At 51.3% G+C, this 15,938-nt stretch overlaps 1 protein-coding gene across 1 annotated transcript in view; it reads right to left on the bottom strand.

Moving 5' to 3' along the window:
* The window catches only part of OTOG (otogelin), an 88,904-nt gene that overhangs the window by 60,649 nt on the left and 12,317 nt on the right, over positions 1-15,938 (bottom strand). The window contains 10 exon segments of the mRNA XM_038568125.1: positions 54-97; positions 347-421; positions 1,955-2,147; positions 3,516-3,728; positions 4,637-4,761; positions 7,143-7,320; positions 8,468-8,600; positions 14,694-14,839; positions 15,287-15,333; positions 15,617-15,725. Coding sequence (XP_038424053.1) covers positions 54-97; positions 347-421; positions 1,955-2,147; positions 3,516-3,728; positions 4,637-4,761; positions 7,143-7,320; positions 8,468-8,600; positions 14,694-14,839; positions 15,287-15,333; positions 15,617-15,725 — 1,263 coding nt within the window.

Below are 15,938 nucleotides of genomic sequence, written 5' to 3'. Positions count from 1 at the left end.
AACCCCACTACTGTGGAGGAGCCCCCAGGAGAACCCGTCCCCTTCCACCTTACCTGGGGCTCTGCTATCGCAGCTCATGACTCCATCTTTACAGTGGCTGCAGAGAGAGGGGGAGTGGGGGCGCACTGGGATTAGCTGACTCAGTCACTGCAGAGCCACAGACTGTAAGCTGCTGTGCTCGGGCCCCTGCAGGGCTCAGACATGTATCCCCTCTCTGTCCCTGGCCCACTGCACAGAGGCGGAGGGTGAGCACTGCTTTGTGGAAAGATCTGCTCGGCTGTATTTTCTTCAGTCAGCAACTTCCATTTAAAGAGAGGACACTGACGCTGCTATCTAGGGAGCTCACCAGTGGCCCAGAGATGGGATGTCGCTGTCTCCAGGGGGATAGTCCATTCCTTGAAAGTGGCAGGAGCACTGGTTCCTGTAAAACCCAGGACCAGAGAAAAGTGAGCCGACTCAGGAGCCAGGTTAGGGACTGCCGAGGATGGGGACCCCAGCCCTCAGCAGCCAGGGGTATAAGGGCACAGAGATGAGAAATGGCATCTGCTGTGACAGGTGACACATCTCCAGGGAGTGGGGAAGCCAGACTGGCACCAGGAACCGAGGTCAGGGCCATCCAGCGAGCCAGAACAAAGATAGCCTCTCTGGTCTCTGTCCACCCGAAGCCAACCTCCCTGGGGCCAGGGAAAAGAGAGGTGACAAGAACAGGGCCACGCTTCCTGAGCCCGGGCTGGTGAGAGGGACAGATGCAGGAAGGGTATTCTCCTCCTGCTCATTCACACCCAGCATTTGTTCTGATCGCTCAGTGCCCACACCATACCGATTGTTAAACATTCTGAACACCAGGCTAGGCCCTCCAAATATGTCATCTCATCTATTCCTCACAGGGTCCCTTATGCTCTCTTTTGGCTCCTCTTTGTAGGTCAGCTGAGGCCAAAGACAGTATCCTCCTCACACATCTTCCATGGCCCCTGCCAGTCCTGGCAAAGGACAGGCCTTGGAGCAAACTAACTGAAGGCTGGAAGGGATGTCTGAACTCATCCAACCCCTGTGCTTCTCAGCCACCTTCTCCCTCTCCAACCCCTCCCCCCATATAAACCTCAGAGGCCCTTTTGTTGGCAATACTCAACCGCCAGGGGTGGGGATCTCAAAAGAGGATCCTATAGTTTGGAAAGGTCTCTGAGTGATTACGATATACCCCCTACAGGAGCCCCTCTCCAGCCCCCACCTCTCAGTGGAATGTGACACCATTCTAGAGGAGAAGCAGGCCAAGAGGGGACCAAGGGCTTTGCCAGTCAGCCCTGGGATCCTGTGAGGTCACCACCTCCCACCCCTGCCTCCAATCACACTAAGGACACGCCTCAACCAGCCTCAGAGCTAGTTGTTCCCTTGGCCTAGAGCACTCTTCCCTCACTTCACCCCATCTTTGCTCACGTCACCTCAGCAGAAAGGCCTTCCTCCTGTACTCACCCCATGCGACACAACAGTAACCCCTCCCACCTGTTTGTAGCTTGTTACCACCAGACCCTTTAAGTGTCTGTTTTTTTATTAATCTGTCCTGGCACAAGAATGTGAGCTCCATGAGGGCAGGATTCTGTTTTGTCTGCTGCTGAATTTCCAGGGTCTAGAATTGTCTAGAACATACGAGGTGGTCAATAAATATTTGTGAAAGGAAAGAGGAGATGAAGGGAGAGAGGCTGTTTCTGTGGGCTTGTTATTCTGTCTCATGGGGCAGCCAGGCTGGAGTGGTCTAAAGAGCTGGGGCTGAGGAAAAAGGCCTGGAGGGAGGGGTCCAAGGGAGAAAACCCACCCACCCAGCCACCCAACAAGCTCTGCCCTATGACTATGAGATGAAGCAGGGACATGAGAAATGCAGTCAGCCTCCCCAGCCTCAGATGCCCTCCTCAGCTTCCCCCCTCCCACTCCCTGACAGAGGTCAAGCTAGCCCACTCACCTAGGAACACAGAGGTCAGCCTGGGTATCCAGATAGGTGTCCGGCGGGCAGGTACAGCCTTCTACACACTCATCCCCACTGAGGTCACTGCTGCCACCAGCCCCACAGGTCACAGGGCCGGCCAGGTCCTGGCAGGTTTGTCCACACAGGGCCACACAGGGGCTATACTCCTTGGTGGCCTCACAGGACAGTGCTGTAGTGGGAAATGAAACCGTGTGCTTTGTCTCCCTCCTCCCCACAATTGTGTGGGGGTGGGGTCATCATCCTGATGAGAACTGAGAACCAGAGAAGAACTTTGTTCAAGGTCACAGAGCGGATCAAGGTCAGACATGGGATTTGAACCCAGGTCTGACTGCAGAGTCCCACTTCCTCCCACTACAATGGCACAGTGGCAGGGCTGGGTCCCCTTCTAGAGCTCAGCCTGGACCCTGCCATTGGTATTTCTTTTTCTCCGCAGGGTGTTCCTCTTAGGTAGTGATACTTGGGGAGGGCAGAGGTCACCACTCACTGACAGTCCTACACCCATCCATCACCTACACATAGACACAGGCACAGGCACAGGCACAGGTGGGTATTCCACACACTTCTGTCCCTCTCACTTCCACAACTATAACACACGTGGGCTGTGAAGATCAATGTGGCCCATTTAGCAGCCTCTTAGGGCCCTCTGTCCAAAGATTCAAGGCTACTCTCCTCATCTGGCCAGCATCCCACTCCCTCAGGGTCTCCTGTACCTGCCAGAGCCAGACTGTCAAGCTGTTGTTCTCACCCAGTCTACACATCAGTCTCCATTTAAAAATGTTGATGCCGACCCCCATTGCCAGATATGTTCTTTTCATCGATACTGAACGTAGCACAGATATGTGCATTTTTCTTTAAAAGCTCCTATGGTGAGTCCAATGTGCAGCCAGGGTTACAAACCACTGGTCCTGTCTAGTCGCCTCTGGAGAAACTCTGGTTCAGAGAGTGGCAGGGCCTTGCCAGGGGCACACAGCAGTTACCTGCAGGGCTGGCACAGACCTCAGATCTCTTGGCTCCCAAGACAGACTCTTTTCATTTCTTCAACAAACATGTGCTAAGAGCTCACTGTGAGTGGGGCTTGTGCTAGGGCTGGGGGCACAGAGACAACTGAGACATGGGGAGGACTGTGGCCCAGGTGTGGGAGGGTGAGCAAGGGCCAGCTCATGCCCATTGAGGCATATGTGCACTGAGGGCAATGGGAGCCAGTGATCTCGAGAAGGCTTGCTCGGGCTGCAGGAAGGCCTACTGGGAAGCCCCAGCCCCGGGTGGTGGCAGTGGAGGTGGTGACAAGTGGGTGGATTTCAATCTCCAATTGACAGGCCTGGCAGGACTTGGGAGATGGGCTGGAGGTGAGGGTAACAGAGAAGCGGCCAGTGTCACATGTCCTGAGTGGCAGGCCTGGGTGGCCAAGGGGATGGACAGCATGGAAGAGGGGTGGGGTGGGGGGTGGCAGGTGGCAGAGGGGCAGGTGAACACATGGGTCTGGAGCTCAGGCTCCTCGGGCCGCCCTCCTGTGGGGGCACCTGTGTGGGGCACTCACCACAGGCAGGCACGTGGGCACGGAAGTCAACGGGGAGCCCATGGCGCCGGCACAGGTGAGCATAGTGGGCCAGTGTGGCACACAGGCAGGGCTGCCCGCAGCGGCAGGCATCCTGGCGGCACTGCTCAAAGTAGGGCACGGGGCTCAGGTACGCGGAGCAGGGCGCAAACAGCTCCCCGGTGAGCACGCTGCAGGACTGCACTGCAAAGGAGGCTGGATGGGAAGAGCAGGGGTGGGGAGCAGGGAGCTGGTCTGCCTGGTGCCCCGGGCCCCAGCCTCTTCCTGGGGCCTCTCCTACCTCTCCGCGCCCCACCTCACAGTCAGGGTGGTTGGCATGAGAAGGTGGATGGGAGGGTGTGTGTGTGTATAGTAGGCCATGGGCATGGGGGTAAATGACTAAAGGAGGGCGAGGGCGAGGCCGAGGGCGAGTGTGTGTATGTGTGTGTGTAGCACATTCATGCAACATGGTCCACCTTGCACGGGATATGAATCCACATGCTGGGAGGAGTGAACAAAACTCCTGCTTACGCTGTGGTCCAGAGACTGCACAACTTACAGGGCGAAGGGGAAGGGGAAGGCCTCAGAGGGAGAGAAAGGTGGGAAGGCAGATGGGCATTGAAGGAGGCGTGGGCAGGGCAACTGCAATTTTAAACAAGGTCAGGAAGGCATGTCTGTGGCGACAGGAAGTGTGAACTACAAGTTGAAGAGGTGAGGGAGTATGGCCGGTGTTTAGTGAGGGAAGAGCATTCCAGGTGGAGGGAAGGGCAAGTCTAAAGGCCTGGAGCAGAGAGCAGACCTGGCTGTGGAGGAGGAACAGCAAGAGGCGGGTGGCTGCAGCAGAGTGGGGGGCCCGGGGGACAGGCAGAGTGCAGGGCCTAGTGGGGCCACCGTGAGGGCTTAGGCTTTCACCCTGAGATGGGAGAGCCAGCACCCATCCGCGTCTATGCAGCAGCGGTAGGGCCTGAAGCTCCCAGTGTGCCCAGCCCTTACTGGGAGGGAACAAAAGTCCCCTCTCTGCAGCTCCCCCACCTGCCCTTATCACTTCTGCCCCCCCTGCCCAGCCTCCTCAGGCCCAGAGTTCCCATCTCACTCCTCTCCAGTCCCCCCCACTCCCTACTCACCTGCTTGCAAGTGCACATCACAGGGGTCCAGCGGGGAGCCGGAGACCAGTGGGGAGCAGGCAGACAGTGTTTTCCAGGAGTTGCCAAAGAGCTGTGGGGTGCTCTCGGGCACACCCACCGGGGACCTGCAGTCACGGCATAGCCACACTCACACACGTGCCATGTGTACTCAGGTGGACGTAGAGCATACGCCCAAATAAGTGTCTACTCACATATACACACACAGACCAAGCATGAGCCCACACACTCAGAGACACGCATGCCACACAGACCTACAAACACCACTCACACGCACCCTCACCACACACACAGACATATGCAGAGCACAAATATATGCCAGACATGCAGACAGCCAAGGGAGTCTACACCGTCACATACAAACACAGACGATTATGGATGTATACACATGCGCACACACGTCACATTTAACAGGCTATCTAACAGGCTCCAAAGGGGCTCAAACGTGGCTGGGGGCCACCTCCTACCCTATGTTCACCACCTACTCCCAGCTCTTCATGTCGGACAGAAACAGGGACGCCGTGAACCAAACTTCCCCGGATTAAACCTTCCTCTTTCCTTCTCCATGAGCAGCTCCTGCAAGTTCCTTTGCCTAACCTTCCCCTCTAGCCAGGAAATAGTCATGCGAGTGGTAATAAAGGAAGGAAAGGGGGAAAGCATGCCTCCTGGACATCACCAGTCTCCAAGACGGCAGGCCGCAGAGACCCTAAGGCGCAGGGCTGGGACAGGTGCTGCCGCGCTCAGCACGCTACCCTTGCGCTCCTGAGCAGTGCGAGCACAGCAACTTCTCTGCCCAGAGCTCCCATTGGGGAGAGCTGCAAGTCGCCCACCCACTAAGCAAGGGGCTGTCTCCACCAGGCTGGCCAGTTGCCCTCACGTCCACCCCGCCAAGCAAGACAGAGTAGAATGCTACTTTTTTTTTTTTTTAATGTGCATGCATTTAAAAGCTCTTCGTTTCTTCTTATTCTTGTTTTTCCGAAAGAATCTGAAGAATGTCCTCTCTGGCTGAAGAAAGCCTCTCCTTTTTACTTCTGCATCACCTAATGCATGTAACTTGAAAAAGCAGCCAGAACCTCTAACCTTCAAGGTCAACCCTTGATTCCCCTTTCTGGAAAGTCTGACTCTCGTCCCCTCCCAAGTCCCTAAACCGTATCCACACCCAGACAGGCTTTCTCTCGATTCTTGGTCAGGCCTCGGGAAACAGCCTTCCCCTGAAGGTGGGGAGGCTCACATGGTGCAACCCTCATGCACCAGGCAGGAAAGATCTATGGGTTAGACCGGCCCACTGAGCAGGGAGCCCGATGCGGAGCTGGATCCCAGGACCCTGAGATCACGCCCGGAGCTGAAGGCGGACGCTTAACTGACTGAGCCACCCAGGCGCCCTAAATATCAATAACCTGAGGTAAAGAAATCACCGTAATAACAAATTCATAGACGATCTGTGTGTGCCTGTTGCTCTCTGGGCTACTCACAAGATCCCCGGAAACATCTGAACTACAAACCGGGAACATCTGTCAGATTCCCTCAAGCTGCCCTCACTCTCTGTGAAGATGCTTAAAGTCTGACATCCAGAAATCTTCCCAACTGGCTGCCCTTAGAACTCAGGCACGGGCTTAACATTTAATCCAATTCATAATCATCGGTGTTCTTTCATTTCCATAGAAATGTCTTTTATTTAATACCTGATTACTTGAACCATAAGCCTAGCTGTGAGAATACACCTGCAACCACTGTTTCCTGAAATGGGTTTAATTCAACCGATCTGAGACTGAATCAATGAGTGAAACCACCTACCACCCCAACTTTTTTTTTTTGGGGGGGGGAGTATAGAAAGCAGGAGTTTGGGCATCAATGGCTCACTGGAGGCCTACGCTCAGCTCATCTAAAGGTGTTCCCAGGGCAGCCCGGGTGGCCCAGCGGTTTAGCGCCGCCGTGGCCCAGGGCGTGACCTTGGAGACCCGGGATCGAGGCCCGCGTCGGGCTCCCTGCGTGGAGCCTGCTTCTCCCTCTGCCTGTGTCTCTCATGAATAAATAAATAAAATCTTAAAAAAAAAAAAAAAAAAAAAAGGTGTGTTCCCAGTCAATTAAAACAAGGAAACGCGTGAACCAAATCCAATCCAGCCCGAGGCCTACCAACTTCAGGACCTCACTGTAGCACCGCCCTTCTCACGGCACGAGCCGTAGATCTCTCGCACTAGGATCGCAGCGCTCACTCATTAAAACCAGGATCCTCGGGCCCCAAACCAGGAGACCCCGGAGACGTAGAGGCGAGGAGTCGGCATCTCCACGGGCTCCTCGGGCGAGTCCTCCGCACCGGGGAGACCCTGAGGCACCGCCTCGGAGAAACACGCTTCAGTGTAAAGGCCGAGGCATAAGTGATCAACGGCGCATGCGTGGCCCCGTCACGGAGGCCGCTCAAGGGGGAGCGCCTCGCTGGGCCTTCAGGGGCCCACCCCCCGCCTTCTGCTTCCGGGGCAGGGGCACGTACAGGAAGTCGTCCTGCGTGTTGCCGTTGAAGGTGCCGCAGAGGCCCACGGTGTCGTCCGCCCATCGCTGGTCCACCTGCAGGTAGAGCCGCAGCCCTTGGCGGTCGTAGAGCACCCGCACGCCCACGTTGGTCCTCACCCGCAGGGACGTGGACGACAGCCTCCGGATCTCAAAGGCGTCTGGGCAACAGAACCGCGGTAGGGAGGTGGGAAGTTGTGCCCACGTCCGCCCCCCCCCCCCCACGCTGCCCGCAGAGCCTCGCCGACCTCTGACCCCTGACCCCGTGCCCCGCCAGCCTGGTCCACACCCGCCGAAGCCCTCCCAAGGGAGCGGTTGGCTTGGGGCGCCTTGAGGAAATCCTGTTGCCAGGGCAACCCCGGCTGAGAATTTTTCTCTCTCTCTTTTTTTTTTTTAAGTATGAAATGCCAATTAAAAGTTTTTCCTCCATAAGAAACTGATAATAACTTCCTTCTGTAGCAAAGGAGAATTCTGTTAACTACCCTTTTTTTGTTTTGTTTCGTTTTCCACAATGGCCACCAGGAAGCTCACGATGTGGTTTTAGATTCAATTGTAGCTATTTCCAATTTTTTTTTTCAATTTTTTAATTGTAGTGAATTTTTCACCTTTTGTGGCTTGCATTTATTTGGTCTCTTTACACCCCCCCTCCCCCTGCATCCCCACTCTTCTTGTTCTTGAACCCTTATTCTTTTTTTCTTTTCTTTTTTTGGGGGGGGGGGCTTTATAATTTTCTCTGGTGCTATTTTATTTCTTAACAGTTTTGTCATTTTTGTTAGATGTGCTTCCTACAAGCTACCACAGATCCCTTGTGGATTCAGACAGGATAGTAAGTAAATAAGAAACAAATAGCAGGGCCTGGGTGGCTCAGTTAAGCGGTTCACCTTCAGCTCAGGTAATGATCTCGGGGTCCTGGGATCTAGCCCTGTGTAGGGCCCCCTGCTCAGCGGGGAGTCTGCCTCTCCCTCTCCCTCCCCCTCTCCCTCCCCCCCCCCATACTCTCTCTTCTCTCAAACAAAATCTTTAAAAATAATAAAATAGGGATGGAAAACAGCCCCATTCATATCCTTATGTTAGGAGAAGCCATCATACTGCTGTAAAGCCTATTGTCATGTTGGGATGGGACAAAGACCATCTGACGAGTCCCGAGTCCACATTCCTGGGACCAAGGTACCCCTCTGGCCTGATCCACCCAGTATTAGAGAACGTGAGCTCTTGCCCATGTGGCAGTGCCTTTGGCCAGGGGCAGTGCTTAGAAGAAGAGGCCTGGGCAGCCAACTCCCAGCTAGCTCTCGTCCATCAAAGCCGTACCATCTGTGTAGGGTGGGGTGACCTTGTACTGGTCAAACAGAAGGACATCCCCCGCTTGGGTCAGGGTCACCTGCCTCCGAGGGTCCTGATGCAGGATCACTGACACTGACTGGACACAGACTCCATCTTGGTTCTGGAGAAAGAGAAAGTCAGATGGGGCACAGTTAGTCTGTCTGTCCTACTGGTCCCCACAGAGTCCCCAGGAGCAGGGATTCTAGTGCAGCTTGAGGCCAGGAGCAGGCTGAGACAGAGCCCCCAAAGGACATTAGGAGTCCTCTAACCAAATGCCCTCGTCTGGGAATGGGAAGGCAGAAGCTCAGATTGGAGAAGGTTAGTGGCAGAGCTGGGATAATGCAAATAAAGAGAGAGCCAACTCTTAGGCTATTCATGACACAGAGCAGAGCTAGACCCCCTGGATGGCCCAGAGTCTAGCCTCAAAAACACTGGCCTCCCCACTCAAGTACAATATAAGACTTCAATTTCATCCCTGTATAGGTATTTATATAGCACTTTCCTGCAGAGTACTGAGCTCCACTCATAGGCAGGCAAGAAATGAACAAATACTATCTGGGCCTCAGGTTCTCATCTCTAAAATGGGTAGTATGCATCAGGCCCATTCATACTTCCTCCCATGAGAAGACATCAACACAACCATACAGTGATGGAGTGATATACTCATGGGGAGTACATATATGTGTGGGACACAGACATTTAAACAATCACAAAATCAGCTTTTAAATTATTATTGGGATGAGTGCTGCAAAAAGGTGTAGGGTGGGGTGACTAGGAAACCATGTAGTGAAGGAACAAGACTTAGTCTGCAGAGGTAGGAAAGGCCATTCTCAGGAAAGATAATGGTAATGTAAAAATCATAACAAAACTTTTAATAATGTTAGATTTATTATGATAACAGTTACTTTTAATATGAAGTTACTACGTTCAGGTACTGTTCTAATCTTTTTACACTTATTTACTCACTTAATTCTCATAGCAATCATATTTAGTAAGTCTTACTAATAACCCTATTATGCAGATCAGAAGGCTAACACCCAGGAAAATGTGACCGTTGAGCTGAGATCTGAAGGGTCCATAGAAGGTAGCTGGGAGAAGAGAGAAGGCAAGGAGGGGGACATCCAGGTATAAAGAACAGCTTGTACAAAATTCCCTGACACAGGAAGGCATTTAATGCATCCAAGCACATAAAAGAAGATCAGAGGGCCAGAGGCCACTGAGCAAAGTGGTTTAAGATAACGTTCAAGAGGTAGGCAGGGTAGGGGCACCTGGGTGGCTCAGTGGTGGAGCGCCTGCCTTTGGCTCAGGCTGGGATCAAGTCCCACATTAGGCTCCCTGCAAGGAGCCTGCTTCTCCCTCTGCCTGTGTCTCTGCCTCTCTCTGTGTGTCTCTCATGAATGAATAAACCAAATCTTTTTTTTTTTTTTTTTAAAGAACTTGGTTTCTTTTTTTTTTTTTTTTTTAATTTTTTATTTATTTATGATAGTCACAGAGAGAGAGAGAGGCAGAGACACAGGCAGAGGGAGAAGCAGGCTCCATGCACCGGGAGCCCGACGTGGGATTCGATCCCGGGTCTCCAGGATCGCGCCCTGGGCCAAAGGCAGGCGCTAAACCGCTGCGCCACCCAGGGATCCCTGAATAAACCAAATCTTAAAGAAAAAAAAAAAAAAAAGATAGGCAGGGGCCAGCTTAGGCAGAGCTTTGTAAAATTTTTGGACTTTATCCTCAGTCCAAAGACAGCCAGAGAAAGTATAATCTGAAAGTGATATAATCAAACAGCAGAATGAGGCAAGGATTAGAGCTTGAAACTTTTCAGAAAGGCTTTGTGCAACAAGCTATGACCTTTCTTCTAAGCTCATTCCCAAGGAGACATAAAAATCCCTGAAACAGCTCAAAACCATTGTATCTGAAACATTACCTTGTTTGCCAGACCCACTCATCCCCTGTCCCCCTCTGGACCTGTCATTGGTGCAGGAAGAAAGACTGCAATGCTTTAGTCAAAGTCTTAGGCTCAGGCCTTGATGTCACTGAAAGCTGAGACCTTAAAGACCTCATTGAACTTATCCACACCTCAGTTCTCTCCTTCAGGAATAGAGAAATACCACAATAGTTGGTCTTGCCTCGTTTGATACAGGTAAGAAAACGTGCCTGGAATACTTTGGAGGTTGTATTTGTCAAAGCCCAGAGAACATTACAGCATAAAGAGTGAACCCTAATGTGTACATTTTTTTTAAATCAGGTAGGAGTTCAAAGGATCCCAGAATGGAATGTAGACTATGACAAAAGAATCTAACTGTATTACAAATATATCAAACAACCTCACTGAAAGAGGGGTGCAGGGAAAGGTGTTGACTTAAGTAACTTTGGAAATAAGTGGAGTTTGTAAGACTAAAGGCAAATGGAACTGTGTATAAGTACTGCACTCTAGTTGATAAAGTTCTTTCCCATGGATATGGGTTAATAATTCCGATACTTCTATACATGTATACTGGAATTGAACAATTAGATAAATGGATGATGGATGTGGAAGCCAGATTTCTCACAGTCAGCGTGGGCATTTATAGATAAGCAAGGGGGGAGGCTACAATGACCCACATGGTAATAGATTAGAGTTGGCACATCAATATGAACTTTAGCGCATAAAGATATACAGAGCTATTGATAGATTATCTATAGATACGTATATATACATTGGTTATACGAGGATATTCATAAGTTATACATATTATTTCCTTTATCTGTAGGCTAAGAGGGTCTAAAAGAAGTGATACCCCAGTAGCAATGGTGCACACCTAGTACCCCAGATCTTGCTGTCTAATACCGTTCTCCAATAAAAAGAGCCCAGAGCATCTGATAGTATTTTTTCTGAAATGGCTGACTCTAGGAATGCAACAGGAAATATACAGCAAGAGCCTGGTGCATCTTGTAGGACCATAAAGTAAGGCGGTATACACATTGACACACACACACTCAGACACACACACACACTGATGGGGCTATGTCAAAGAGACTCCAGAGCCAACTGTAAGACTGCCCAATGGTCAAGTTAGAAAAAGTCTTGAGTAACAAAATAAAAAAGTATTGGATTCTTACCCAAAATATAAAATAAATATCCCTGGATCCATGCTGACATACATAAATGACTGAAAGAAAATATGTGAGGGGGAAAGAAGACAAGTCTCCTGTGCAGAAAAATTCCAAATAATGTATGTAGAATCTCTGCCTTCAAGCAGAGGGAGCATAACTTTCCATTCGCCAAGTATGGGCAGAGCGTAGAGACTTCCTTCCAAAGAGAACAGTATGGCAAGGGGAGAAAAGAAGGCTAACTCTACATGGAGAATGTGACAAACACTACCTCAGCCCGATGACCAAGGTCAACCTCAACAGTGATAAACCATGTTGGTATATGTACCCTTGATAAGATGTGATGAAAATAGCAATTTACCTCTTATCTTCCTCCCAAAATTCATAAAACCACTCTAACCATGAGAAAAACATCACACAAATTCCAGTAGAGGGGCATTCTACAAAATATCTGACCAGCACTCCTCAGAACTTTCAAGATCATCATAAAGTCTTAGAAACTGTAACAAGGGGGTTCCTGGGTGGCTCAGCTGGTTAAGTATCTGACTCTTGATTTCAGCTCAGGTCATGATCTCTGGGTGGTGAGATCAAGCCCCGAGTGAGGCTCCACACTGGGCATGGAGCCTGCTTACGATTCTCTCTTCTCCCTCTCTCAAAAAACCAAAACCAACAAAAAACCACATACACACTAAAGAAAAGAAGAAAGAAACTGCAACAGCCAGAAGAGCCTAGGAGACATGATGACTAAATGCAATGTGGTATGTTGGAATGGAGAAAAAAGATATTAGGCTAAAAAAAAAAAATAAGGAAATATGAGTAAAGTGCAGATTTTAGTTAATGTACCAACATTGGTTCATTATGTGTAACAAATGTACCATACTAATGTATAATGTTAATGATAGTACAAATTAGGTGTGGGATTTATGGGAACTCTATGTACTATCTTTGCATTTTTTCTATAAAATCTAAAACTACTATGAGAAAGGTCTACTTGAAAAATATTTCAAAGGCTGTAAACACTGCCCAGATATTGGGGTAGGTGTATAAAGAGGCTGTGACAAGCTTTCCGGACTTCCAGCCTTGGGTCTGGCTCAGCTCCCCCTCCCGCTGGCTGGGGGTTATCAGGAACACCCCAAGCCTCTATAGGCTTGTCTTATCATATTTTAAGTGGAGAGAATAATAATGATTACTACATGGGGTATTTTGAGCCTTAAACTAGAGGTCCCATGCAAAAGTGATTAGTCAAAGTAAAAAGTACTGTGCAAATACTTTATCATCATCATCCTTTTTATTAACATCTTCACCCTACCCCCTTGTGTTCACCCAGGACTGAAGTCATGGCTTCATCTTTGACTCTTCCTTCTTCTCTCCCACACACCCTGCCCACTTTACCAGCCAGTTGCCAAGTCCTTCTGCATCGGCCTTAATGTTTTCTAGAACATTCCAACCTCATTGCTTTCTTTCATATGATCTAATCCTCCTGGATTGCCTTTTCTCCCCATCCTCAAACATATATATCCTATTTCTATTTATCTTTTTAGGCCCACTTTAGGTCATTCAGCCCAAATGCCACCTCTGCCATGAGGCTCTCCCTGATCCTTTCTTCTGACCTGTAGGAATATTTCTTCCTCCACAGAACTCCCCTCTGATAGCACTGCTCTTGTATCTCACCATGAAGCACCTGTCCTGAGGACATGAGTGACTCCCTCATCAGGCTGCGAGCTCCTGGTGGCTAGGATCAGGGTCTGACTCATTTGTGTAATCCTCACTGTGCCCTGCACAGAGCCAGCAGAAGACTAGCTTACTGTTCATCAGCATGGATGAAGTCACAAGGAGGAGACCTGGCTCATGGTAAAAGGAAAGTACTATCAAGAGGCACTGTTGAGCAGTGAAGCAGGTTACCTCAGGCCAAGGCTGGCTGGCCACCATCTAGAATGTGGTAGAGAAAGGGTTGGTAAGGGACCTCCAGGGTCTCATGGCCCCAGGTATTCTAAGACTCTAGAACTTTGTAAATGGGAAGGAGTTACACTGGGTGGTGTCTGTCTGCTTGCCTTTTCTTTTGCCTCCCTCAGGATGTCATGGGAGCCCCCAGGCTTTTGAGGACAAGTGTTCTGATTCAGAGAGCAGCCAAGGGCAAATCCAGGCCATTCTCTGGTAGAGAAAGAGGAGGGGATCACTCAGGCCTCAAAAGGAAGAAAGCACAGCCGTCTCCCTTGTCCACAGCCCAGCCTGGGTCCCCAGGGCCAGGGAGGGGACCTCTAAGTGATGTCTGCTCACACCTGACATCAGCGGGGGAGGACAAGGCAGGCAGGGAAGGGGGGTTGGGGGTGGCTGCCCAGACTAGGGGTGTGAACCCCTGCTCTACTGAGCAGGAAGGAGCTGAGTGTAGCCCAGACCAAGGCTTATGGGGTCAGCTCTGTATGGTCAACTCAGGGAAAATGCAGTCACGGAGAGACAGACAAACTCACAACTACCTCAGATATGTGAGTTGGCGATTTTCTCAGTTACGTTCCTAAGCAGCTGACACAGCTCAGGGGTCCCCTCCTCTAGGAAGTCTTTCCAGATCACCCCTCCTCCCACCTGACCTCTTGAATAACAACAAGGAAAAGCTCCTCCACAGGGACCTACCCTGTAATGTCCACGTTGTCACAACTCCTATAACATAGTGGATTATGGGGGTACTTCTCTGCCTCACCTACCAAACTGCAAGGCCCAGGAGGGCAGAGCCAGATCTAATCCATCCCAGTCTCCGAGATCCCAACATAGCTTCCGGCACAAACAGATGTTCAGTATTTGCTGAATGAATAAATGAGTGAGCAAATAAACATAGGGATGTTGAACGTACAATCCAAGGAAGCAGATAAGATTAAATTGAATTAGACCCATTTTAGAGATTAAAAAAAAAAAAAAAAAACACTCAGGCCCAGAAAAGGGGAAGTGCCTCTCAGCTAGCAGATCTTCTAGAGACAGAACCTAGTCTCCTATCCCCTGGCTCGGCCCAGAAAGAATAGACATCAGGATGAGTGGGCCGTGGAAGCCCTGGGACCCTGCCCGAAGTCCCTCAGCCTCCCGAGGAGGCAGAGAGCAGAAGCGGCTGGCTGGAGTGGGCCTGAGGGTGCCCAGCCCTTACCAGGCCACAAGGGGCATTCTGTAGCGTCACTGTGAAGGTGCCCGAGGAGCGGCTCTTGGCCAGGATGTACTGACACGTGGCAGGGAAGGTGTACCGCCGGCCGTCAAAGGTCGTGAAATGGATGTCACCAGTCACTGAACACTCGGCTGAGGGGCAGAGAAAGGTGGCTGACATATGGGAGCTGCCCCACGGGGACTGCCTCTGCCCTGCGGGCCCCGAGCATGAGGAAGGGACAGCACCCTGTCCTCAGGAGTTCGGGCGGTGTTTGGAGCCCTGGCCCCCCCTTTCGACACTGGTCGCTGGGGAGAAGCAGCCCTGCCCTCACCAGCCTGTCTGAAGGGAGATACAGCCCTGCCCTCGGCATCTCCCCCTGCCAGGAGGCCAGTCTCCGTGCAAGGCCCCCAAGCTCAGGAAGGTCCTTAGATCTGCCCCCACAAAAGGCCTCCCTGACAGAGGCTGGAACAATCCCTTAACCAGGCAAAGTGGCTCTGAGGAATCAAAGAGGGTCAAGCTGGGAACTGCAGGCCTGGCCCCCAGAACTTACCTGCCCCCAAAGCTGTGAGACTGGAGGAAGGGAGTAGAGTCAGACATACCTGGGCAAACAGATGTGCTGCACACCCACTTGCCTGCAGTGCATGTGCTGAAACAGAGACCGAGGAGGCAGGGCTCACTTCTCCAGGCCTAGGGGAGATGCTGGAGGACTGCAGGGTCCACAGAGCTGCTGCCCCCAGCCCTCAGTCTTCCCATCTCTAAAGTGGGTGGTAGAGACCTCCACCTCCAAGGGTTAGATCTAATGAGATCTCCTGAGATTTAAAGATGCTGAGTGCCCCCATGTCACCAGGGCTCCCAGACCCCAGATGGGCAGCCCTGTTGGAAAACCCTGGAAATCACCACTGCCCCACCCCCCAGCTGTGGACACAGACCAGGCGTTGCAGTCTTCTTTCACCACAGAGCCAGTCGGGTACAGGGTCCCATGGAACTCACAGGGACACTCAGCTGGTGCCACGCAGTCCCCGTCCTCAAAGATCAGCCCTAGGGTGACAGCAAAGGCCCACTTAACTCACCTCCACTCCTATTCACAGACCGTTTATGGCTCCCCGGGGCCATAAGATCCCTCATCCAAGCTTTTACCACTGAGCCCACTTTCAAGCCTTCTCCTGCATAAATCCTTGGCTCAGGCCAGATCTCTGGACAAATAATCTCACCTCCAGACATTTGCTCTGAGAACTGCCCACCCCAAGCAAC

Source organism: Canis lupus, chromosome 21, assembly GCF_011100685.1.
Source record: "Canis lupus familiaris isolate Mischka breed German Shepherd chromosome 21, alternate assembly UU_Cfam_GSD_1.0, whole genome shotgun sequence".
NCBI classification, from domain to species: domain Eukaryota; kingdom Metazoa; phylum Chordata; class Mammalia; order Carnivora; family Canidae; genus Canis; species Canis lupus.
The sequence above is the reverse complement of the archived record's forward strand: the minus strand, read 5'-3'. Positions and strand labels throughout refer to the sequence as shown.